This window comes from Ceratotherium simum, chromosome 5 (genome assembly GCF_057802395.1).
Source record: "Ceratotherium simum simum isolate JZ-2026a chromosome 5, ASM5780239v1, whole genome shotgun sequence".
Classification (NCBI taxonomy): Eukaryota; Metazoa; Chordata; class Mammalia; order Perissodactyla; family Rhinocerotidae; genus Ceratotherium; species Ceratotherium simum.
The window spans coordinates 58,286,436-58,312,741 of record NC_141904.1 but is presented as its reverse complement, the minus strand read 5'-3'; the positions used below and the strand labels follow the sequence as shown (position 1 = coordinate 58,312,741).

Genomic DNA, 26,306 nt, shown 5'->3' with positions numbered 1-26,306 from the left:
CCTCCAAGTATGGGGGCCCCAAAACCTGGGAGATTACTCCAAAGTTGAAAATAGACCCATCTCTGCTTCAAAGTGTGGGGAAATGGAAGATTTCCCAGCTAACTAGCTTTAGAAAGTTCTCTCAGCTATGAGGGGGCTATGAGATTCTGAATCTCCTGGGTCTGTGTAAAGATAAATCTACTCACATCCCAATTTTTCTCAATGACTATAGCCACCCATCTTAGCCCCCCACAAAAATTCGGGAGGCAATGAACCCTTATAAGCATTTGGCATGAGTTTCAGGTTAGTGTCCCAGCATATCTTTTTCAACTAAAGCCAGATAACGAAAGCAAAAAATCTCTTGTATGCTGTCGACGAGAGGACAGGTTTTAGATGCTATACCACAAACTCCCGAGCAAGCCATCAGGCAGGAACTTGTTTTATGTTCAGCCCTGAGGTTTGGCCGGGAAAGCCATTTAGTCAAGCAAAAATCCAAGGTCAGAAAAACACACCTCCTTGGCTCCCGTAGCAACAAGCCAGGAGGAAGGGCAGCCCCAGAGCAGCTTGGCTCCAGGTCTGGGCAGTCTAGAACCTTGGCTGCCCTTGGGGCACAGCCTGCCCCAAAGCTTGGTGCTCTGAGATTAAATATTAACTTTATGGAGCTCAGGACACTCCTGCCCTAGCCTGTTGGGAACACAGAGGGTGAGAACACTCCTGGCACAGGAAGCTCAAGATTCCACAAGGCATGGGAGTGAAACCGCCAAGGGCTGCTACACCTGCAACTAGAAATGCCGAGCTGCTTATCTGTTCCAGGGGAAAACTCGAGGAGAGGGCAGACACTAGTGTCTGCGTCTATTGTCTCCCTCCCCAAAAGAAGGAGCAGGAATGAGTTGCAGGGCGCAACCAACTCCTCCATGAATCACATTTATCTACAAAGAAAACTTATTCTTAGGGAATTTTATTCTCCTTCTATAAGGATTGATCATAGTAATTAGGTACTTGACATAATTTCATAGTCTATAAAATGTAACCTATAGTGGGAAAATTACTGGTTTTGGAACTCTGCTTGAATTCCAGCTCAGATGCTTACAAGCTGTGTGACCCACGGCAAGACCCTTCCTCTTTCAGCCTAGGTTTCCTCAAATAAAAACGGACCACTTTGGGTTGTTGTAACAAGGACAGCATTTCCCAAACTCCATTGTATCACTGCTAGAAGTCTTATATATAAATATAAGTCTTATATATAAATATATATATATAATGTGAGGCTGTCAAGCAACCACTGTTCCCACCTGTATCCAAGGGCAGACATTACTAATCAATCATTGCTTCCTTCCCCATGGAGCCCAGATAGCCTCAAATCTTTGACACAGCTCTCTGGGAGAAATGGATCAGAACTGGCCATGGGGTGAAATCCATATCCCATAGCTACAAACTTATCTAAAAATCACACCTGAGATAGGGAAACAAAGGAACACTTACTAGGACCCTTCACGGTTACGCCGAGCTCCCCGCTTCCGGCAGCTTTGGTGTCAACCTTGAAGTCTGCAGTCTCCCGGATACGGACGCCTTTGGGCTGCAGGCCTCGGCCACTGGCCCGGCAGGCATTTGGACTGCAGGCTGCAAGCACAGTTTCAACATCAATCCAACCTTTCATTCTTTAGCCACAGCAAGCCAAGGTAACTTGGAGCCACCTGCCAAGAAAATGCTTGCTTTGCACAAAGAGTGTGCAGCAGTTGCCTGAGACCAGGGGTCTTGCTCAAGGAGCACGCCGGGCTAGCAAATAAGAACACAACATAACTTTGTCCAGCCACACCACAGAGGGACTAGGGGAAAGTTACTTTGGCAAAGCAAGTAGAAGAGCACAGCGTGGATGCGCTGGGCTCCTGGCACCAGCTGAATCCTGGTGTTTATCCTCTCAGTGGTGAAGCAGAGTTAAGACCTAGTGCTGGACATTGTTCAAACCTCATCGCCATACTCGAGGGCCCAGTAATTGGGAAGACGGGACTTTTTCAAGTCTTCTTGGAAAATGCAGCACTTGAAAACATCTGAACAGTTTCCAAACTTTGGGTTAGCCGTTTCTAAAAGTCTAAACATTGTCGTCTTCCACATGAAGAGCCAGAGGATAGTTCAAAAAGAGACCAGTTCAACCCCAGTTTGGCCAAGGTAGACAAACCTTTTAATGCTGTCCGTTACAAGATCCTTGGAATGTGGGTGGCTAAAAATGCAACAATTAGCAATAAACATCACTCTCCATTTGATTTCTGGATCTAGTTAAAAAACCTAAAGTTGTAAGTCTAAAAATTAAGGACAAAGTCAGCTTCTAATATTCCTTACATGAGAGATTCACAAAACTACTGTTCCCTGGGGTTTGTCTGAAGGTTGATAAAAGACATCCCTGTACCCTAGGAATTCTTTGGCAACATGGGCCACCTTCTCATTAAGTACAGAAACGGGAGACTAATGGGTCAAGTGTCATGTTGCTTATTAAGTGGCTTTACCTTTCCAAATCTGACAATGCTTATTTGATGTTCTTTATACACTAGGGGTCACAGACTTCAGAAGACGAGACTCTTTACTCCATAGAAGGAAGGTATTTCCTCCTCCCTGCAATGTCCTTAGCTGGCTATTTGGCAAACAACTGCTTCCTGAAGAGACACGCACACACCATTGGAACTGGAGATGATTTTAGGTGGTTCATGGATGAACATAAGTTTATGGTGGCACTTTACGGCAAGTGACATTGGTTTTCCAGTGTGAAAGTGATATAAAGCTTCTTTTTTATATAAAATCATCTAAGCGAAGGAAGGTTAGTACATCAAAAGAAAAACTCTATCAGCTAAATACTAAACAGTACAAGTGATGAATGACTATGCCGGAAATGAAGGTAGCCCACGAGTGAGAAGGCAGAAAACGCTATTAGAACTAGGAAAGCTGTTCAAAATTCTTTCTTGCATTATGTCAAAAAGAGTTTTGTTTAGCAATATATTGATTTTATTTTTTTTCCTTTGTCAAGGGGAGAAAAGTTGGTCATACCAGAAATAAGTCACAACAGGATGACAGGACTTCCCCTGGAGGGTTTAAATGTGTCTTAAAAAAAAATAAACACTCATGGAAATTCTGAACATGGGCAATAGTCTTGACACCAAAAGGGTAACTGCTCAGTTCATATAAACACTAAATGGAGCTAAAGAGCTTAAAGGAAACTGCAGGATTCTCCACCATTTTGAGATGTCTTAGAGATGTTTAAATGTAATTAGAGAGTGGGTTTAGGGTCTGGCTGGACAAGTTGTAATAACACCTGCACTGTAATTTCCTGAGGTCACAAACAGCACAGGCCCAGCTGACATCTGCAGGCAGCACAAAGAACTGGCATAGAAGCCCCACCCAACCAGCCCTTACCAAGAGAGATGCCTCTGGCCCAGTGCTCTCAACTAGGGAGCCAACAGCTTCAGGGTCCAGGCTGACCCAGAGGCAGGATTCGGAAGAGGAAGCCAGGTCTGCAGACACAGATGCGGAGGACAGAACAGGGAAAGGCAAGTACTGGTTAGAAAAGGCAGCAGAGTTGGAAAAACAAAAGAAAAAAAAGGAGCAACAAAGTCAGAAGGAAAAAGAGTCTAACATAGAAAAATGTATTCTTCTGGCTGCAGAAGGAGTTTAGCAGCACGGTTAAGGGGTCGACAGAGACCTGGGTTCTACTCCTACTGAGGCCTAGTCTGTACCAACTGGTACCTTATGTTATCTAAACCTCAGTGTCTCCCCTTCCAAACTGGGGCTAATAATAGCACCTGGAACACAGAGGTTGGTGTGATGATTAGATGCAGTCATGCTAAGTGCCTGGCGGCCAGTAAAGGCCAAGCAGTGGAGGCCACAGGGCACCAGCAATGCCACTGCTGCTAACCTCAGCCCAAGACGCCAGCTCTTCCAACAGCCTCAGTCCTGCATCTCTCAGTGAGGATGACGACTCTCCTGTATGAGTGTTTTGGGGAGGAGTAAGCAAGTTAATGCAAGTAAAGCACTTAGGTCACTGTGCAGCTCACAGGAAGATATTAGTACTAATATCTTGAGGACAAAGTAAGCCACTTCCCGCCAAAGAGGCCCTGGCAGAAAGAGCACAGGCATGAGTTCAGTGTTGGGCCCTGACCATTCTCCTGGCCTCAGAGCCCAGCCCTGAACACAGTCAGACTCAATGCCAGAAGCAGATAGAATGGGCCACCCCAGCACTCACCTTCCCCAACCTGCACAACGAAGGGACTCTTGGGAATGGTGTCCCCAGCAAAAGAGACCTTGATCACGTGGGGGCCGGCCTGCACTGGTTTGTACACACATCGATACACCTGGTTTCCTTTGTCTTCCACGAGCAACTCCACGGTGTTCTTCCCCTGGGGATCTTCCACCTCGACACCAACGTCACCCACGCCGGCACCTACGAGAGTGAACATTCCATGAGCCCATCATTCTCCCAGAAAGCTTGCTGCTGCTGAGTGCAAAAGCAGGTACAAAATGCAAACCAAAGGAGACAAAGAGGCACTCAGAAGGTCCATACCAAGACGTTAACAACTGTTTTCTTGAGGGGCAGAGGTCACGGCTGAACTTTCCCTTTTTTCTCGTTCTCTATTTTCTAAATTTTCTACATTGAAAAGAAAGCTAACAATTCAAGAATTGTGTCTTATTCATTCTTTTTTTTATCCCACCCCCCACAGGACCTTGCCTAGAATTTGGTCTAGTAGATGATTCTTAAAACTTAGTTTCTTTGGAACATTTATTTAGTCAAATCAGAAATGTGTACAGAAATTGACTGATTATTAATAATCAAAGTCAAGCTTGAGTGTAAGATTTTAGAAAAGGAAAATTGGTTTTGAAAAATCTAAAAATATAACCAACACACATTTTAAAAAGCTATTGTTGTCGGTTGTTCAATTTAAAAGACAAAAGGTCAGGCATCCCAAATCTTCGGATTCCTGAGGATTATCTCAGGCTTTGGAAGAAAGCCTGATCCACAGGGGAGAGGCACCTTACCTGCTGTATAGATGTCAAAGTAGGTGGGCTTATTAGCGATGTTCCCTGCAGCTTCCAAGCCTGGGCCTTTCGCAGTGACTTTACTGGCATCTCCGTGGGCCTTGTCAACATTCACCTCAAATGGGCTCTTGGATATATGCTGTCCTGCAAAGAGGACTGTGACCTACAAGTGACAGATAAGTGAGACATAATCACTTCTCCCTGCCCAATAAGACCACCATATCAAGTCACATCATTGGCAATCTTCTCTTCCACCCTCCTGATTATCCACATAAAGGTGGCTGGAACCAAGAGCCCTGGTTAAGTGGCCTGAATGGGACTCCCACCTGGCCCCATTGGCCATATGGGTGGGCCTGGGGCATTATGTCTTTAGCAAACTAAAAATGCTATTATCAGAATGCTTAGTCTCTCTAGTAGGATATGAACAATACTTATACTTGCATCTCTAGACACTGGACCCTTTAAGGCAACTGCAGAAAGGGCCACTGTCCCCCAGAATATAATGCACGGTTTCAGGATTTCAAACCCAGAGTCAAAGTATTTTTCAAGGGACCAAGACCATTCTCAAATACATACATTTGAGACAAAGTAGAGATTTCCACCTAACATTTGAGCCAGAGTTCTCATCTTTTAAATTTTACAGGGGTATTGGCTTGGGTTTCATATGAATTAATTATATCATAAATGCTCCCTTCAAGATTTTTTTCCCAAATTCATGATGTTCTTTTTTTTTTTTTTTTTTTTTTTTTAGATTTTATTTATTTATTTTTTCCCCCCAAAGCCCCAGTAGATAGTTGTGTGTCATAGCTGCACATCCTTCTAGTTGCTGTATGTGGGAGCGGCCTCAGCATGGCCGGAGAAGCAGCGCGCCAGTGGGAGCCCGGGATCCGAACCCGGGTCGCCAGCAGTGGAGCACGCTCACTTAACCACCAAGCCACGGGGCCGGCCCCCATGATGTTCTAAGAGTATAAGAGAAGGTGGTAAATATGGCCTATGTCTTGAAGTTTTGGCATGGCCCATGGGGATTGGCCCCAAGAAAGTTGAGGCTTTCTTCCAATGAAGGGCTCAGTCCTGGATCACCCCACTCTCCTGCAAGACTCCTCAGTGCACGTCCTACAGGCCAACTGCACACCAACTCAAACAGAACTCAAAATGTTGCTGAGACAAAGGGCCTGGGGGCTGGATCCCCATCATTTCTCCAGGTGCATGAGTGGGCCACTGGCCACCACTATAGTTGACTGGCCTTCGCCGTGCTCGGGCTTCAGCGCTGACAGATCCTCCAGAGCACCTCAACAGGGAATACTTAAGGAAGCATTAAAGATAAGAAGTGTCCATAGCTTAGCTTCTATACTCCAGGCACATAGCTACATGGCCTAGACGGAGTTAGAAAAATCTTATGACATTGCAAAGAACTTAGTGGAATTCAACCAACCTAGATATGTTAGCTAATGTCTCAAGTCTAATTCACAGGGATCCCACATTTTCTACAATGAGCACAGATACTTTTATAATCAGAAAGGAAAATCAGAAGTTAACTTAAGGAAACCACTCTTCTTCCTGAGATATCCTTCTTCCACGCCTATCAAAGCAAGCCCAGAAGAACAGCCCAAGCAAAGGCCATGATGCCTCATCTTACTTTGTGCAGCCCGGTGACCTTGGGCAGGTACTCCACAGAGTAAGTCTTGTTCTTGTCGCTGACTGGGGTCACTTGTGCCTAGGATGGAAGATGAGTGACAGTTAGAGAAGGCGCCAGGTGCAAGTAAAGAGCATGCTATGCCAGCCAAGGGCCTGCAGCGAGCTGCCAGCTCAGGAAGCCTGAAGGCACTGGCTATTTCCTGTCCCACCACTCCTGCAAGATGCCCCAGGGGAGAAGCAGCCTGAGTCACAGAAACAAAATCACGTAGCACAAAGGTATAACCACGTCAGGACTCTCCACTTTCTCGGGGCTGGAATTCTCTAGACAAGAGAGAATATGAAGCAAGTAACTTAAACCTTTAGTGGCTCAGTAGTTATTGAGAGTTATGAAATGCTGGGCCTGGTGTCAGATACCAAAAATAAAACAATGAACGAATCAGGCACAATCCCTGCACTAGTGGGGGAAACAGACAATACATTAGTAAACTTAGAATTTCAGATGGTGCTGAGCACTAGGAATAAAATATGATCTTAAGAAGATAAGTGGACTGAGAGAACAGCATGTGCAAAGGCCCTGAGGGAGGAACCAAAGGATGGTCACTGTGGGAAGAGAGTAGGGCAAGAATCACTTTGTTATTCTAGCCATCAGTATCTAAAACCTCAACTAATAAGACCTTTGCTAAATCCAAAGTATCCTTTATTTTATTAAACATTGTGTCCTTGGGTATCAATTTATATTATTTTTCAAGGCACAGCCCTTGCAAGTTACTTTAACCGCTGTAAGCCCCAGGATCCCTTTGGTAAGAAACAGCTTTTGTTCTGAGTTTTAATGAGGAAAATGGAGGCACAGTCCCTGGCTCTTTTACAAGCCCCAAAAGCTCCATGGGATGCTGGACGGGGAGGGCAGCATCCTCTGACATACCTCCTCTTTGTTCCCTTCTGGGTCCTCGACAAACACCAGCACGTCTCCCTGCCCGGCACTGATGGTGTCCACGGTGAACTTGGCTGGTTGCTTCACCATGTTTCCGGTGGGCTCGATTCCTGTCACGGGTTTACACAAGCACATTACAAGCTGGGCCAGGCCCTGACACAGGCCATCACCACTACGTCTCCTTCAGGGAACCGACAGATGGGACCCAGCCCTGCAGCTGCCACGTGAAAGATAGGGACAAACTGCCAGGACAAGGATAATCAAACGGGTAGAAAGCCCTAATTTTGTCCTTGTTATTTAAGCAACAGCCTATTCTGAAATATGCAGAGCAATTCAGTCAGAAGTCTATACAATTGTGAAAAATGATGTGGTAACCAGCAGTGGGGCTTGGCTTGAGGGAGATGACGTGGGGGGAGTGAGGTGTGAGAGAATGGCTCATTTTTCATCAAAGACTATTTTTGTACTACTTGAAATTTTTAAAAATTGCATTCAACTATGTTTTAAAAATTAAATTTTTTATTTTGAGATGATTGGGAAAATTAATTTGAGATAAATTCACATGCAGGTGTAAGAAATAATATGCTTTACCCAGTTCCCCAAATGGTTATATTGTACAAAACTCTAGTACAATATCACAACAAGGCTACTGACTTTGATACAATCAATGTGTAGAACTTTCCATCCCCATGGGGATCCTCAAGTTACCCTTTTATAGCCACACCACTCCCCCTCCCCCCACCCTCTTGTTACCCTGACTACCACTAATCTGTTCTCTATCTCTATAATTTTATTTCTAACCTTTTTGGGTTGGCTTTTCCCACTAGGCATAATTCTCTGTAGATTCATCCAGGTTGTTGCCTGTATCAATAGTTTGTTCTTTTTATTGCCAAGTAATATTCCATGATATGAACGTACCACAGTTTGTTTAACCATTCACCCATTGAAGGACCTCTGGGTTGTTTCGGTTGTCTATTACTGATAAAGCTGTTATAAACATTCATGCACAGGTTTGTGTGTGAACATAAGTTTTCATTCCTCTGGGATAAATGTCAAAGAATGCAATTGCTGGGTTTTAAGATAGTAGCATGTTTAGTTCTTTTTAAGAAACTGTCAAACTGTGTTCCAGGGTGGCTGTACCATTTTACATCCCCATCAGCAATGTATGAGTGATCAGGATCCAGTTTCTCTGCATCCTTGCCAGCATTTGGTGTTATCACTACTTTCTACTTTAGTTAGCCATTCTGATAGGTGTGTAGTGGTTTTAATTTGCATTTCTCTGATGGCCAATGATATTGAACATCTTTTCATGTGCTTCTTTGCTATCTGTATATCCTCTTCAGTGAAATGTCTGTTCATGTCTTTTGCCCATTTTCTAATTGGATTGTTTGGTTATTTTTTTGATTTTTGGTTTTTTTAACTATTGAGTTTTGAGGGTTCATTATATATTCTAGATACTAGGGCCTTATATATTCTAGATAATTAGTGCTTTCCAAATATTTTCTCTCAGTCTTTAGCTTGTCTTTTCATCCTCTTAACTGCAAAAGTTTTAAATTGTTTTTAAAAGTAAAATGCAGTTCCCAGACCCTTCGTCTCAGCACCATTTTGAGGTCTGTTTGTGATGGTGTCCGCGTGGCCTGTAGGGCCGAGGCCAAGGGAGGTCATCTTGCAGGAGAGTGGGGTGATCCAGGAGTGTACCTGTCACTGCCAGAAAGCCCTCAACAGCACATGCACTCCAATCCTCGTGCACCATGCCAAGACTTCAGGACACTGACAGTACTTTTAAAATTTTTTTAAGTTTTAACTTTGATGAAGTCCAGTTTATATTTTTTCTCCTTTTATGGATCATGATTTTGGTGTTAAGTCTAAGAAGTCTTTGCCTAGTCCTAGATCCTAAAGATCCTCTTATATGTTTTTTTCTGAAAGTTTTATAGTTATGTGTTTTACATTTAAGTCTGTGATCCATTTTGAGTTAATTTTTATATAAAGTGTGAGACTTCAGCCGAAGTTCCTTTTCTTTGCCTATGGATGTCCAATTGTTCTGACACCATGTGTTGAACAGGCCCTGTTTCCTCCACTGAACTGCTCCTGCAGCTCTTTCAAGAAACAGTCGTGTATATTTGTGGGGGTGTCTTTCTGGGTTCCCGATTCTGTTCCATTAATCTATGTGTCTATCCCTCCGCCAATATCCCATAGTCTTGCTTGATTTCTGTAGCTTTATAGTAAGTCTCGAAATCAGGTAGACTATTCCTCCCACATTATTCTTCTTTTTCAAAATTGCTTTCTCTACTGTAGTTCCTTTGTCTTTCCACATACATTTTAGGATAATCTATAAAAAATCTTGCTGGGATTTTAACTGCAATTGTGTTAAACCTATATGACAATTTGGGGAGGAACTGATATCTTTACTCTGATGTTTTCAACCCATGAAAACAGTATATCTCTCCATTTATTCAGGTCTTCTTTGATTTTTCAATCAGTGTTTTTGTAGTTTTCAGCATATAAATCCTATCGTGTTTTATTATATTTACATTTATTTCTCAATTTTTTTTGAGCAATTGTAAGTGAGGTGGTATTTTTAATTTTGGTGTCTTCATGTTCATTCTAGTAGAGAGAAATACGATTGATTTTTGTATGCCGATCTTGTATCCTGCAACCTTGCTGAACTCACTTATTCAAGATAGCTTTTGGGGATATTTTTTGTAGATTCTTTAGGGTTTTCTATATACAATCATGTCATCTACAAATAGAGATAGTTTTATTTCTTACTTTCCAATATGTGTGTCTTTTATTTCCTTTTCTTGCCTGACTATACTGGCTAAAAGTTGCATCGTGTTGAATAACAGTGGTGAAAATGGACATCCTTGCCTTGTTCCCGATCTTAGGGAACACATTCAGTCTTTCACTATTAATTGTTAGCTGTAGGCTTTTTGTGGTAGCTACTCTATATCAAATTGAGGAAGTTCTCCTCTATTCTTTTTCTGAGTTCTTATCATGGATGGTCATTGAATTTTGTCAAGTGCTTTTTCTGTGTCAATTGATATGATCACGTGATTTTTCTCCTTTAGCCTATTAATACATGTTGACTGATTTTCTAATAGTGAGCCAGCCTTGCATCCCTGGAATAAACCCCATTTGGTCATGATGTAGAGTTCTTTTTATATATTGCTGAATTTTATTTGCTAATATTTTGTTAAGAACTTTTACATCTCTATTCATGAGGGATATTGGTCTGTAGTTTCTTTTTTGGCATTGCCATTGTCTGGTTTTCTTATTAGAGCAATACTGGCTTCATAAAATGCACTGGGAAGTGTTCCCTTCTCTGGAAGGGATTGTGTAGAATTGGCGTTAATTCTTCTTTAAATGTATGGTAGAATTCTCCAGTGAAACCATCTGGGCCTGGAGATATCTTTTCCAAGAGCTTTTAAATTACAAATTCAATTTCTTTAATGGTTATAGGATCATTCCGGTTATCTATTTCATCTTGGTTGAGTTTTGGTAGTTTGTGGTTTTTGAGGAAAGTCTATTGTAGTTATCCATATTTTTGTTTACCATTTTATTTCTCCCTGTTATTCCAAGATGCCTTCTTTCATTGTTTCCTTTCGGTCCAGAGAACTTCCTTTAGCCATTCTTTTAGGGTAGATGTGCTTGTGACAAATTCTTTTACTTTTCCTTCACCTGAGAATGTCTTGATTTCCTCTTCATTCCTAAGGGATATTATCCCTGGATATAGGATTCTGGGCTGATAATTTTTTTCTTTCAGCACCTGAAAAATGTTGTGCCACTTCCTTCTGGCCTCCACGGTTTTTGATGAGAAATCTGTCATGCTAACTATTTTTCTCCCATAGGTAAGCTGTCATTTCGCTCCTGCTGCTTTCAAGCTTTTATTGTCTAGTTTCTTTTGTGTGTGTGTGTGTGTGAGGAAGACCAGCCCTGAGCTAACATCTGCCAATCCCCCTCGTTTTGCTGAGGAAGACTGGCCCTGGGCTAACATCCGTGCCCATCTTCCTCCACTTTTATATGGGACGCCGCCACAGCATGGCTCAACCAGCGGTGCGTCGGTGCGTGCCCAGGATCCGAACCGGCAAACCCCAGGCCGCCGCAGCGAAGTGCGTGCACTTAACTGCTTGCGCCACCGGGCCAGCCCCCTATTGTCTAGTTTCTTGAAGTCTGTCTAAGATGTGGCTTGGTGTGGATTTTGGGTTTTTTTTTTTTTTTTTTTTGGTGTTTATCCTGTTTGGCTTAGCTCAGCTTCTTGAATCCATAGGTTTACATCTTTTGCCAAATTTGGGAAATTTTCAGCCATTCTTTCCGTGAGCACTTTCAGCCCTGCTCTGTTTTCACTCTCTATCTGCGTCAACTATGACACGAATATCAAATGTTGTGTTATTATCCCACAGGTCCCTGAGGCTCTGTTCATTTTTTTTAGACTACTTCCTCTGTCATTTACATTGGGTAATTTTTATTGTTCTATCTTCCAGGTCACTGATTCTCTTCTCTGTCCTTCCATTCTGCTATTGAGCTCAACCATTGAGTTTTTGTTATGGCATTTTTCAGTTCTAAAAATTCCATTTGGTTCTCCTTTTATCTTCTATTTTTTGCTGAGATTTTCAGTTTTGTCATTTGTTTCAAGTGTATTTGTAATTGCTTGTTGAAGCCTTTTATAAAAGCTCCTTCAAAATCTTTATCAAATAATCCTAACGTCTTTATCATCTCAGTTTTGGCGTCAAATGATTATCTCTTTTCATTCAGTTTGAGATCTTCCCGGTCCCTGGTATGATGAGTGATTTTTTCATTGAAACCTGGATGTTCTGGGTATTATGTTATGAGACTCTGGGTCTTATTTAAACTTTCTGTTTTAGTTGCCTTTTTATAATACTGCTCCAGCAGGGGAAGGGAGGGTGTAGGCCTTGTTACTGCCAGTGGAGGAAGAAGTCCAGGTTCCCCACTCAACCTCCACTGATTCTCACAGTGAGGGGGGCTCCTCATTACTGGTGAGTGGAGGAAGGAGTTCCAGCTCCCCTAGTGGCTGAAAGGGGTAGGAGTGCCTCATTACTACTCAAAAGGTCTCTGCTGACATCACTGAGGGGAGGGTGGCCTCCTCATCTATGGCGAAACTCTAGGCTCCCCATTTACCTTGGCTGGTGTAAGTGATGGTGGGGGCGACAGTTTTTTCTGTGGTGTTTGGCTGGAGTAGAGCAGTGATTGCCTAAAAGTATTCTGCCTTGCTAGGCTGCCCTTTCCTGGTCCTTTGGCCAGAGACAGCAGGCTTTTGTTGGAGCTTTTGTGTGTTTGTGCCCACTGGTGTTTCCAGCTCTCAGCTTCTTCAGCTCCAAGTCTGGGATATATGAGTTAAAAGAAAACCCAAGGAGCTCACTACAGTGCTGCTCCTTGCATCCCGAGGTCCCCAGCCAGTTTCTCTTATTCTCTTTCAGTGTCTCCTTATGTTTGTTCTTTATAAAATGCCCAGGGATTTTAGTAGTATGTGGCAGGGAGAATTAGGAAAAGTACTTCTACTCCATCTTCCCAGAAGTATTATTTATTTATTATGGAGAATTCTAAACCTAAACAGTCACAGAGAACTGTAAAATGAACCCCCGTGTACCTATCACCTAGCTTCAGTGACTGTCAACTCACGCCAGTCTTGTTTCACACCCTCACTCCCATCTCTTCCATCCTCTTGTATTATTTTGATACAAATCCTAGTCCTCATATTTTTCCTCCATAAACATTCGGCATATATCTTTAAAAGACATTTTTAGACCATCCACATCAAAAAAATTAATAATTCCTTAATATCATCAAATATTCAGTCAGTATTCAAATTTCCAATTATATTCTAAGTGTCATGAATTTTTTTTAACAGTAAGTTTAAATAGGATCCAAATAAGGTTCACATATTACAACTGGTTGCTAAGTCTCTTAACTCTCTTTAATCTCTAGGTTTCTCTCTGTCTCTTCTTTTCCTTGCCATCAGTCTGTCGAAGACACTGGATCATTTGTTACGATACTCTGGATTTGTATTAGTTTTCCAATAAATAACTTAGTTTAAGAAAAATTGGTGGTAAATTATTATATAATAAGATAACATTCACATACTGTTAGGTAAGAAATGCAAAGTGAAGAAAATCCATAGTTTGAACTCATTTCAGCATAGAAAAAAGGCTGGAAAGAAATACCCTTGAAGGAAGGAAAGATATCGGCAGTTGGAAGAAGAGCTTTCAATTTTTATTTTCTACGTTTTCCTTTTGCTTAAAATTTACATAATGATCAGGTCATTTAACAAATAGAGTTAAACATGTACTTAAAGGATTCATAAACACTCACTCCATCTGACAGCAACAGCCTGAGAAATAACTTACTCTGCAGCTCATCCAAGGCCCGGGCTTGGGTTTGTCTACCCTGGCTAACCATGGTTGGTTAGGATGTCGAACCACATCCCATACTCTGTAAACTCCCTCGGAGCTATGCTTACCAGGCAGAGAGACAACCATTCCCCACAATTACAACGAAAGGTGCTTAAGGCTTGCTGTGCAGTGAATGCTTCACACAGAACAGAGGTTTTAGAAGAGGTTTCTGCGTAGCTCATGGATACATGCTTTCAACATGCCTAACCCCACAAGGGAGCCCACCACAAAGATCTGTTTGTGGCTGCTGGTTTACCTCACCCGAGCCCGCTCTCCTTTCAGTGAATAGATCTCAGTGAATGGATGTGCAAGTGAGTTAGTAACTGCAATCTGGTCAACATCCAAACGATCAAATCAAACAAACCTCTTCACCCTTTTAGAAAACAGAAAATGAAATGTTCTCTATTCCTTGGTTCAGCTGGCAGAAATGAAGCAATGTGGCCACACAAGAGAGAGCAAACTGTACCTGACCTTTTGTCTCACCACAGGACAAGGATAATATCTTAAGGCCCCACCCACGTGCCCTCACATGTGGTCCTGTTGCCTAAAATGACAATTTTGTCTTCCTACTTACGAGGAAAAAAAGTTAAATATAGAATTACCATAGGATCCAACAATTCCACTTCTAGGTATATACCCAAAAAATTGAAAGCAGGGATTCAGATACTTATGTTCACAGCAGCATTATTCACAATAGCTAAAAGGTGGAAACAACTCAGATGTCCACTGATGGAAGAGTGGATAAACAAAATGTAGTATATACATATAATTGAATATTATTCAACTTTAAAAAGGAATGAAATTCTGACACATGTGACAACATGGATAAACCTTGGAAACATGCTAAGTGAAAGAAGCCAGACACAAAAGGACAAATATTGTCTGATTCCACTTATATGAGGTACCTAGAATAGGCAAACTGGTAGAGACAGAAAGTAGTGTGGTGGTTACCAGGGTCTGGGGGGAGGGGAGAGGGGGAGTTATTGTTTAACGGGTAGAGTTTCAGTTGGGGAAGATGAAAAAGTTCTGGAGGTGGATAGCAGCGATGTTTGCACAACATGGTGAATGCACTTAATGGCACTGAATCATACAACTAAAAATGGTTAAATTAGTGAATACTCTGTTATGTATATTTTACCACAACAAAAAAATGCAAAGCCTACATACATATACGTGTGTAGATATATATATGTATTTTTATAGGTGTGTTTCTCCCCAAGTGCACAACAGTTATAAAGACACAGATGAAGGAAACGGCAATGACTAGCCACATCCCTGAACTGTAGCAAGTGGTCATTTTCTAGAAAACAGCACCGTGAAAGGAAACCGTTTCACATTAACAATGGGGGAGCTAGACAGGCCAATGATAAGGTTATTGCAAACAAGCATTTTATGCCTTGATTAGATTCAATCCACTTGACCCAGTTTGTTGACAAAAGATTTATTTGGCTGTTTGCAGCTTTTTTGCCATTAAGGAAGTATAACCTTTAAAATCAGAGATTCCTTATTCCTGCCACCACCTTTGGTATGGCTTAGAGAAAGCACTTTTAAAGCAAGCATGGACATGCCGACCTTGGAGTGACTGCACACGGGGGGAGGGCTTTCAACAAAGTCCCCAGTCCCTATGTAACACAAATGATTGCACAGACCCCACCTCATTGCCAAAAGGACCTCAAACGGCAAGTGGTTCTGTTTCAGGACTATCAGACTCTATCTTCTGGTCTAAATCACGCTAAAAAGACAGATGAGCCTGACGTGGCCACTGAGGCTGAGAACAGCACACATCAGCACCACTGCCCTGGTTGTGTGTCATCTTCAGACTAAGCTGATGCCAAGTAGAGCAATGCTATCTTCAAAGGGGATGAGTGTATGGGACATCCTACAAGACAAGTGCTCTGGACTTCAGAAAGTCAATGTCAATAAAAAAAAAAAGAAGGTGGGGGAAATTATTCTAGATTAAGAGTCTAAAGAGAAATAAACAAATATAGTAAGTGAATCTTAATCAGAACTTGGTTTGTAAAACAACAACAAAAACTGTAAAAGACAATTTTAGGACAATAGGGAAATTTGAATACAACTGATTATTGATACATGTGATTATTGCTAATTTTCTTATGTATGATAACGAATATCATGGTGATGTAAGAGGATGTCCTATTCTTAGGAGAGGCTTGCTGATGTATTGAGGAGTGAACTGTCACCATGCCTGCAATTTATTTTTAAATAATTCAACAATCACACACACACACACACACACACATATACATGCATGCATGCATGCATGCACACACGCACAAAGGGCAAGAAAAAACTATTACATTAGAATGGTAAGAACTGTAGATTCAAGATATTTTGTCTGTCTAAATATTATCCCCAATATAATTCTGAAAATTAAGAAATAAAATGCACTCTTTCTCCTCCCCAGAGAAGAGGGAATAAGCTGTATCTCACTGTGCTAATCTTTACCAGAAACCACACTGGGCTGAAATGCAACTGTTCTCCTTAAAAAGCTAGTGTGCTTGAAATCAGGTGCCAGCCAGACAACCAAATGCCTTGAAATGCCTTTGACCCACCATAATGTTCTGAGCATAACACTCCTGGCAGCTGCCTCGGAGATCATAAACAGGATGTCTTAGCAAGGAAGTGTCTGCCAGGGGTTAACAATAGCTCCCACCCCATCTGGAAATCTGAGGCAGCTTTAGCATAAGCGAAGGAGAAATGAATCAGCAGCCAGATGACCCACTTCCATCACTGACTATGGTGATCTGGGGTGAGACCTCCACCCCCCTAAGTCCCCATTGGGCCTTTGATTCCTCATCTGAAAAATGGGAACAATAGTCCTTTCTTCATCCCAGGGTTACTGCATTAAAATCACAAAGCAACAAACTCATCAGTCTCTGTCACATTAAAGCAGCAGTGTTTCTTAAAGCCTAGAGCCACAAGGCGGAAAAAGATGGTCATAAGCAAATGGACCTTTAGGTAAAAAATATCTGACAAAGGAGGGCTGCGGTGTCTTTAAGGATTAAGCCTATACACTCTCAATTCTGAGAACCTTCCTCCTGAAGCCACATAATAATCTCTAAGACCAGAGGACAAGCCTCAAGTCCAACACAACCAGGACTTACCTCTGCCATAGGCCCTGGCTTTCTTGGGGTTGAGCTTGGGTTTAAGAGGAGCCCCTGGCTTGAGCTTGGCTTTGGGGAACTGGGACAGGTAAGTCATCACCGAGTGCTCATCCACATCCGGGTGAATAATTTCTTCAGGAGTGATGACCTAGAATAACGACATGGTAGCTGAATGCCCAGAACACATCACTTGGCAACTGCTGAAGTTTTTGCAAATGTTTCTTAAACTAAACACTACAAATATTAAGAAATTGAGTCAGCCTCTCAATTAAGTGAAATTACTTTAAACTGGCATGCCAAAATCAGTGTTTTTAATCTTTTAGAGGTGTCACCATTCCCTTTGGAACCTGAAGACCCTCTCCAGACAATTCCGCATGTAATTTCCAGAGGTTCATAGCCCCCTACCCCGAAAAAAAAGCCCACTTACTCGCCCGGGCAAACTTTCCAGAAGGGATAAATTACATCATGTGAGGAGGAAGAGGAAACAAGTACACGTGGGATTAGAGCATATTACAAAAAAGCACATAGATAAACTGGCCTTTTTCTTTGCTCATCTATCCATTGTCAGAATTTGTTAAATCAGCTACTACTAAAAAAATAAAAACAGAGACAACACAATGACGTATTAGATATATGGTCTTCTTATAGACTGTTTGTATCCTCCCAAAATTTATATGTTGAAGCCCTAACCCCAGTGTGATAATATTAGGAGGTGGGGCCTTTGGGAAGTAAATAGGTTTATAATTTTTTTTTTCCCCCCAAAGCCCTAGTAGATAGTTGTTATGTCATAGCTGCACATGATCCTTCTAGTTGTTGTATGTGGGACTCGGCCTCAGCACGGCCGGAGAAGCAGTGCGTCGGTGCGCGCCGGGATCCAAACCCAGGCCACCAGCAGCGGAGCACACTCACTCAACCGCTAAGCCACGGGGCCGGCCCGGGAAGTAAGTAGGTTTAGATGATGTCCTGAGGGTGGAGCCCCCATGATGGGATTAGCATCTTTATAAGAAGAGGAAGAAAGACCAGAGCTCTCGCTCACGCTCTCCCTCTCTCTTTCCCTCTCTCTCTGCCATGTGAGGATACAGCTTGAAGGCGGCTGTCTGCAAGCTAGAAAGAAGGTCCTCACCAAGAACCGAATCTGCTGGCACTTGCTCTTGGACTTCCTAGCCTCTAGAACCGAGAAATAAATGTCTGTTGTTTAAGCCACCCAGTCTATGGTAGTTTGTTATAGCAGCATGAGCTGACTAAAACAGGTCTCTATACACTAAGAGCCATTAAACAAATGGGGAGTGGGTGAATTTCTCCTGACATTCAGCTTAGGAGCAAGATCAGACCCATGCTGAACAGGTGGCCTCCCCGAACCAACCCAAAACAGCACAAAACATCCTCCTGACCCCAACAAGAGATAAGCCACACCTCCTCGGATGAACAGAAGGGCTCTGTCTCATGAACCAAACGCCGCTGAACAACATATATACCCAGCTTCCCTCACCTTGTGGTAAAGAGAGCCCAGAAAACACTCTGATAATTAGCTGCAGCAAGAAAATAGCTATGTGGGTTTGAACTGTCGCCTTCAATACATTCCATAAAATGTAGGATGTGCGTTGATTTGGCATTTCTTCCAGGCAGCTCCTTCAACAACTTATAGTGCCAACATCACATGAACGTCAAAAGGAGATGGTTTTAGGTTTAAGAGGAGATGAAAAACATAGCACACCACTTCCTGAGGGTGGAATAGCCAGGAAATGGGCCATGAAGCAGAAACATCATGCCAAAACCAAACCAAAGAAATACAGGCAAGCTCTTCTACCTCCCAAGGGATCTTGTTACGAAATACAATGAACTCAGCTCTGAACAACAACTTAAATGGAGCCTGTAGAGAGGTCATCTATCCCGTAGCACTGGCTACCCACAACTTCTCTTGACCAGGGCTTTGAATATGGGAGTCGTGGTGTTTAACTGTCAGGGGGAGATTTTTAGATTCCTTGGACGGGCTTAGAAGATTGGACCTCAACTAAGCAATGTGGCTACTGTAGATGGTATCCAAGACTTATTCAATTTCCAAGTTCTCTTGTCATATTCCTGTGATAGGATTATGGGCAATACAAATTCTTCCACAATTTCCATTAATGATAAGTTACCCTGGTTTAAATTTTTTAAAAAGTTCTAAGTCCTGTGACTTTCTCTCGGATATTCAATTAAAAGAAAAACTTTTTAAATATGTAAAAAGTGGTCAAATATTAGCAATTTCTTACAGTTCAAACTAATTGTTAAGGTCCAGATTTGCAGTCTGGTGTCCAAAGATAGCTTTGAGATCTTTGGAGCAGAAATACTACAAAATCTGCCGCAGGTGACCAAGAGTGACGTGAAGATTTGTGAACACTCCACAAGCATGTAAGTCAACGAGAACCCATTATTATGGGTAAACTGAGGAAGCTGGGAGAGTGCCACGGGCAATACTCTTTGAAGGCTGATGTCGAGGTCAGACTGCCCACCAGACTCAGAGAGGCATCATCCAGAGTGCCAGAACAAGCTAGAGGGAAAACAGCCTTGTGGGACGTTGCATGCTTGAATCTATACCTGTGGGACACCCAGCCAGTCATCTGCTTGTTGCATGGCTTCTCGTGCATTATCCACAGGCTTTCGTGGATCCCAGGATTCCCAGTCTGGGCACAGACCTGTTAACATAACACAAAAGATTCTGTTAGTATTGGCTGACTGAACAGATTAAAGGAAGGCATGTGCCTACATTAAACCCACTTGGTATCTTAATTCAGAGAATAATTTCTTCCAAAAATTTTAGTGAATTATATACTTTATGGGCAAAAAGTATCACAGATGTGAATACGCCACAATGGAAACTATTCTGAGACTAAGCTGAGACTTCTCCTTCAGGCTGTTATTTTCTTGCATTAAAACAGGGATTACCCATTCTTTGAAGGTGTGGTATAAATAAATAAACAAAGCCTGTAAAACTGTTCAGGCCTGGTGCCTTTTTGCAGGAGAGATTTTTCTGACCTATCACACACACGCTTCTGTACTCTGGTCATCAAATGTGTATGGTTGACACCAGCTGGGTGTCCCACGATTTAACTCAAATCTGACACTACGTGGAGATAGTGTCAGATCCCACAAGCTAAGGGATCAGTTCCACAAGACTGCCCCCTTCCCTATTTGAGATGCCAACTGCAAGTCCAGGTTGTCACCTGGGCTGAGTGACCAGCTATAAATCGGAGGTTCCCACAACCCCTCCTCAGGTTCAATCATTTGCTAGAGTGGCTCATCAGAACTCAGGACAACAGCTTACTTACTATATTACAGTTTACTATAAAAGGATGCACTTCAGGAATAGCCAGATGGAACAGATACACAGGGCAAAGTACGAAAGAAAGAGTGAGGAGCTTCCAAGCCCTCTCCAGGTGCACCACCCTCCCAGCACCTCCTTGTGTTTACCAACCCGAAAGCTCCCCGAACCACATAGTTCAGAGATTTCTGTGGAGGCTTCATTATGTAGGCATGATTGATTAAGTCACTGGCCATTAGTGATTAACTCAACTTTCAGCCCTCTCTCCTCCCTGGAGTCAGGAGATGGGGCTGCAAGTTCCAATCCTCTAACCACATGGTTGGTTCACCTGTCAACCAGCCCCCATCTTTAGAGGCTTTCCAAAAGTCACTTCATTAATATAAACTCAGGTGTGGTTGAAAGACATCATCGTCATGGCTCTTAAGAAATTCCAAGCGTCGGGGCCGGCCCCGTGGTCTAGCAGTTAAGTGCGCGTGCTCCGCTACTGGCGGCCCAGGTTCGGATCCTGGGCGCACACCAACACACCGCTTGTCAGGCCATGCTGTGGCGGTGTCCCATATAAAGTGGAGGAAGATAGGCACAGATGTTAGCCCAGGGCCAATCTTCCTCAGCAAAAAGAGGAGGATTGGCATGGATGCTAGCTCAGGGCTGATCGTCCTCACAAAAAATAAAAATATAAAAAAAAATAAACAAAATGATTAAAAAAAAAAAAGAAAGAAATTTCAAGGGTTTTCAGAGCTCTGGGCCAGGAAAGGGGACAAAGACCAAATATATATTTCTTATTAGAAGTGACAACCTCACAATCTTATTCCTGGACATATCTAAAAAGACTGGATTAGTAAACTGTAGAATCCAAAAATCTACTTGTTCACAGGCCAAAACCTAGAATTATCTTAGAAATCTTTGTAAGCATAAGAAGAATTGGATTGGAGTAAAAGTCCCCAGGTTTAAACTGGAAAGAGGTATCCTAAAATGTGTCTTTGGGTGGAAGCAAGGAAAAGGGCACTGGGAAATGAACTAACGCTAAACTTGGAGTTATTTCTGGATGACACCAGCTTATAGGCTCTCAAGGAAAATGAGGCCTCCAGTCAGCCCTCTTCCCCTATCCAATTAACACTAGCTAGTTCTGCTTTGAGAATGTTGAGAACCACTAAATTATTTAAAGACTAATGTGCCCAGCACATACAGTGCACTCAGTAAATGGAAAATATGATTATCATAGATTTTTTTATTAAAAACAATTTTGGGGTGCATGTATAAACACAGGCTCTGGTTTTTCTACTGAATGTGTACCAGCAAGCTCTACCCATCAATCTAAACCCTCCAATGAGGATAATTACTACCTCGGTATACACTCAACCACTCAGAAAAGGGTGGAAAAGGCTCCAGCTGGATCCCAACCAAACACTATTTCACAGCAACGCAGAAAGAAAAGGGAGGAGAAAGCCATATATAGTCAACCCAGTGGTCAATAAAAACAGGGACTTTTTCCACTCAATGGAAGTTTTTAGATTTGCCTGCCAAGCCACCAAACAGGGCCACATGTTTCTGCTGAAGCCAAGGGGAAACTAGGCCCCAACTGTGGGAAGAAGCAGGACTTTGGAGTCTGGACGCTAAACCCAAGGCCTGCTCTAAGCACTAAGCCCTTCATTGGGAATTTGGATAAATAGCTGAATTCAATGCTCAAACAAGTCAATACCTACAAGACCTGCCATTGGAAAGGCAAACAGAGCCATTTTTACTTCCCTTAGCTGTCTTTCCATGGGCTAAAACCAGAAGAAATATACCAATCCCAGCAAACCTAGCTTCTCCATTGAAAACCAAGAGGTTTGGGGGCCCACACACCCCCATCCCAAAGAGATGGCTAAGGCAGCCATGGGCACTTACCTGGAGCACAGCTGTCTACCAGGGCTCCTAGGGCTTTGCCATCTTGCCAGTTCTGGTTAAAGTTGGTGATGGGCAAGTAGGGGATCTTGTTCTGAATCCATCCCAGCAGCCTCTGCTTTGGTGTCTGCTTCTTGGCATCGTCATCCCCTTCATCCTCCCACACGGGCATGGAGATGGAGTAGTGGAGGATTAGTGTCCACACCAGGCCCAAGATGAGCTTCAGGTTCCCATCCACAATGGCTTTGCTATCTGAGGAGAGAGGCAGAGGCTTGGTCATTCCTCTGGATTGCAGAAGTGTGAATCACACTCTTTGTAAAAAAGTAAAGGAAATCCTCATTTGTTAGAGAACCATACTGAGATATTTAAGAATGAAAGGATGTAATGCTGGAATCTGTTTCAAAATACTTGAGGATGAGAATAGATGAAATAAGATTCCAAAATGTTCATCGGTGTCATTGGCTCATGAGTATATGACAATAGATTATACTATTGTCTCTACATTGGTATATGTTTGAAATTTTCCATAATAAAAAGAGCTTTTAAAGTTTAAAGAAATCATTTCAGAATTATAGACAAAAAAAAGAGGTGGCTGCATTCCAGAGAAAACCACTTATTCACTTGGTGGTATACAGTCTACTAGATTATGTCTATATGTGTATATGTATGTGCATATGTATATGTGTTTGCTGCCCTGAATTTATATCACACTATACAATTGGTCTTGAAACTTTTCTTCTCACTAATCATTATGTCCTAGACATCTTTTCGCTATAAAAATTTATTTCTGTTTAAACTCCCATCTACAAGTATAAGAAGCCAGTTTCCCCCCAAATTTCACCAACACTGGATGTTACCAATCATTTTCATCTCTTCTACTCTGACAAGTTAGTCAGAGAAAGTCATTAATAGTTAAACTAATCCAGCTGGACAAAGTCTCTGTTGCCAGGAGGATATGGGACTGGCCAAAGTCATGGCCCCTCTGTAATCCTCTCTCAGCTTAATAGAACATGTCGTACCCCTGGCCAGCCCCTTCTAGGAATCTCACTGCCATTGGTTTCTACTTTCCACTCCTCTTGACTTCTCTGTGGCTCTCTGTCCTCTGTATAAGCTCCATCTACATCCATTAAAATTCAAACATTATCTTATATTCTCTCTCAGTCTCTATTTTCTACACCCTTTCCCATCAAACATCCTCTGTAGCAACCCCCGATTCTACCACGACCCCAAGATGAAAACATCAGAACCATCTTGGACTCCTCCTTCGAACCACAGTTGTAGTTTCCACAATGTGCCAATCCTCTCTGTACCTAAATCTTTTGGCAAATCCTTTTCTACATCCACCCAAAAAATATGCAGCCCCTCCTTCCCTCCCTCAGAGTCCTTGACATCCATGAAGCTGAATCACTGTTCATATAACCCCAGAACCATCTTTCCAGTCAGGTACCTTTGTGCTTCCAAATTCACCAACGGTCCCTGCAGCCTACAGTGAAACTCCTTAGACATACAGCACCTTTAAAGACCTACACAACCTCCCTCCAGCCTGCTTTTCACCCTTGTTACCCCACCCACCATACTTCACACTCCAGGCTCAAAGACTCCTCGTTCCTGGACCACATCTTGCTTTGAACCCCCTGGACCTCTCCACGTGTTCTGTATTCCCTTTGATGGGAAGACCCTTCACCCCATCCTCCTGCAGGACAAACCATCACTCATCTTTCAAGAGCCAGATCCAAAGGTTAATAGTGCCTCACTCCCACCAGCATACGTGTGTGACTGTGTCAGGGTCCTCTCCCTCCAAACAAGGACTATTCGCTCCTCAGCCTCCCACCCCAACTCCAGGACTGTGCACACCTGCTGGTGGGTAACTGGCCTTCTTGATCTTGGAGCTCCCCTCACCCTGTCCCACCCATCCACCACAAGCCACCTGAATGTTGGTTAAACACACACCAAACTGCACTAAATGAAACCCAACTACAACCACATGAAAAATACACTCACATGCTGATAAGGAGTAAATGGCATGCCACTCAAAACTGAAAAGGGGAGGGCTTCTCTTTTTTTTTTGCAGTTAACTCGATTATTGTTATGTCCTTTTACCAGAAAAGACCTTCTTAAAAGCCCACACCCAAACCCACAGAAACCAAAGTTAATTTCATGGTTGCAGATTCAGTCATAATAAAACCTGATCATCTAAAACTGGACAAAGTCAAGACTATCATGACCTGGCTAGGTAAGACCAACTATATCTGAGCAATTCTCACTCAAAGTTAAGGTGCCCAGGGATTTCCTATGTAATGAATTGTATAAATAATAACTTGCAAGCAGGACTGTCTACGTAACTTCCAAGGCCCAGTTACAAACGAAAATGCAGGACTCTTTGTCCAAAAAAGTATTAAGAATTTCAAGATGGCAACAGCAGAGCATTAAAGCAAGCACAGGGCCCTTCTGAGCATGAGGGCCTATACAGGTACACAGGTCGTGTGACCAAGAAGCCAACTCTGCTTCTGAGGTCCTGTGGTCGATAAAGCAGCAATAATCTGCCTAAAACACTGGATCCTGTATACAACTCGGATATCCAAGGAATTCATCCCACAGGACTGTACATTTCTCCAGCTGGCAGTCTTTGACTGCGACTGAATTTTTTGGATTAGGAGGCCTGGTATAAGGTTGTCTTCGAAGTGCTATTGATTACTGAACTACTACCTATTGATCATAAGAAGTTCCAGGTCAAACGATTTTCCATGCCAGTTTTCTTTATTCAAGTTAAAGGGAGAAGAGCAGTCTTCAGAAGAGTGGGCAAAAAAAAAAAAAAAGAAAAGAAGGAAGGTAAGTGGATGTATGCTTACCGTACTCAGGCTAATGGTGGTGGACCAGGCGGGGTCTGAACAGGTCAAAGTCTCATCCAGCCACAGGCATCAGTCTACAAAGCTCAAACTTTCCTGAGTTATGTGTTAAATGCTTTTCAAATGTAAACTTGCAGATTTTGTTCATAAATCAAAACATGAAACCAGTTTGCTCTATTTTTAACCAGCTTACACATGTTGGTCTAAAGGAATGAGACATGAGTATTTTTCAAAAAGATTTTGGGGGAAATATGACCCAGTAAAAGTCTGAGCCAAATCTATGAAAAATACAATGCCCAGACCTTCTGTTTCCAATGAATTCAAGGTGGGTGTCCAAACGGGAAAGCCCCCATTAGGGTCTCATTGGGACAAATGATACCTTCATTCCACTATTCTAAGAAGTTGGAGGGAGAGGGGTCCTCATTCCAAAAGTGATTTTGACAGGTGAAGGTTCAAATACTTCACCAAACTCTTGGAACAATAAAAAGATGGCGACTTGCCCAAAAGGCCTCCCGCATTCCCACCCACATGAAATAGGAGACTCTCAATGCCTTGACAATGAAATGCTACACAGCGCCAGGGTGCCGACGTCTGCTATCACAGCAGACTACAGAACTTTCAGACGTGAGTGTGCTCTGTGATGTTTATGTTGAGTGTAAACAAGGAGCAGAAATGCAAAAGGAGGAAGAGGCCAGGCCAGCCGGATGCCTGTCCGGATGCCTGTCCAGCAGGATTCCACCTCGTTGAGAGTTACTGAGAGCCTCTTTCAGGAATAAAATAAGCCAACACCAGCCCCGCCTGCCCGACCTCCTAGAATTTGCTCAGATTGTCGGTGGGTTGGAATCTGGCCACAAGTTTCTCCTCCCCAAATCACAACCAATCACAATCCCCACATAACCGGTCCTGGCTCTGGGCAACACTGACCCTCAAACCACATACACCTTCTGGAACTACTTAAAATTATCCAGTGTTGCTTGTAAGTCAGAGCAGTGGCTTTTTTCTTTTTTTTATTTTTTATTTATTTTTTTTTTTTAAAAACACAAACCATTTTATTTATTTATTTTTTTTATAATTTTTTTTTATTTTATTTATTTTTCCCCTAAAGCCCCAGGCGATAGTTGTATGTCATAGTTGCACATTCTTCTAGTTGCTGTATGTGGGACGCGGCCTCAGCATGGCCGG

The 26,306-nt window shown here is 42.6% G+C and overlaps 1 protein-coding gene across 6 annotated transcripts in view; it reads right to left on the bottom strand.

Moving 5' to 3' along the window:
• The window catches only part of FLNB (filamin B), a 137,090-nt gene that overhangs the window by 61,953 nt on the left and 48,831 nt on the right, over positions 1 to 26,306 (bottom strand). For all 6 annotated transcript variants that reach the window (XM_087431224.1, XM_087431225.1, XM_087431226.1 and 3 more), the window contains exons 2-9: positions 22,282 to 22,530; positions 19,671 to 19,768; positions 17,094 to 17,241; positions 7,556 to 7,674; positions 6,635 to 6,712; positions 4,999 to 5,161; positions 4,208 to 4,405; positions 1,462 to 1,599 (exon numbers count right to left, since the gene is read on the bottom strand). In XM_087431224.1, the coding sequence (XP_087287350.1) occupies positions 1,462 to 1,599; positions 4,208 to 4,405; positions 4,999 to 5,161; positions 6,635 to 6,712; positions 7,556 to 7,674; positions 17,094 to 17,241; positions 19,671 to 19,768; positions 22,282 to 22,530 (1,191 nt within the window). The remainder of the gene's footprint in view (positions 1 to 1,461; positions 1,600 to 4,207; positions 4,406 to 4,998; positions 5,162 to 6,634; positions 6,713 to 7,555; positions 7,675 to 17,093; positions 17,242 to 19,670; positions 19,769 to 22,281; positions 22,531 to 26,306) is intronic.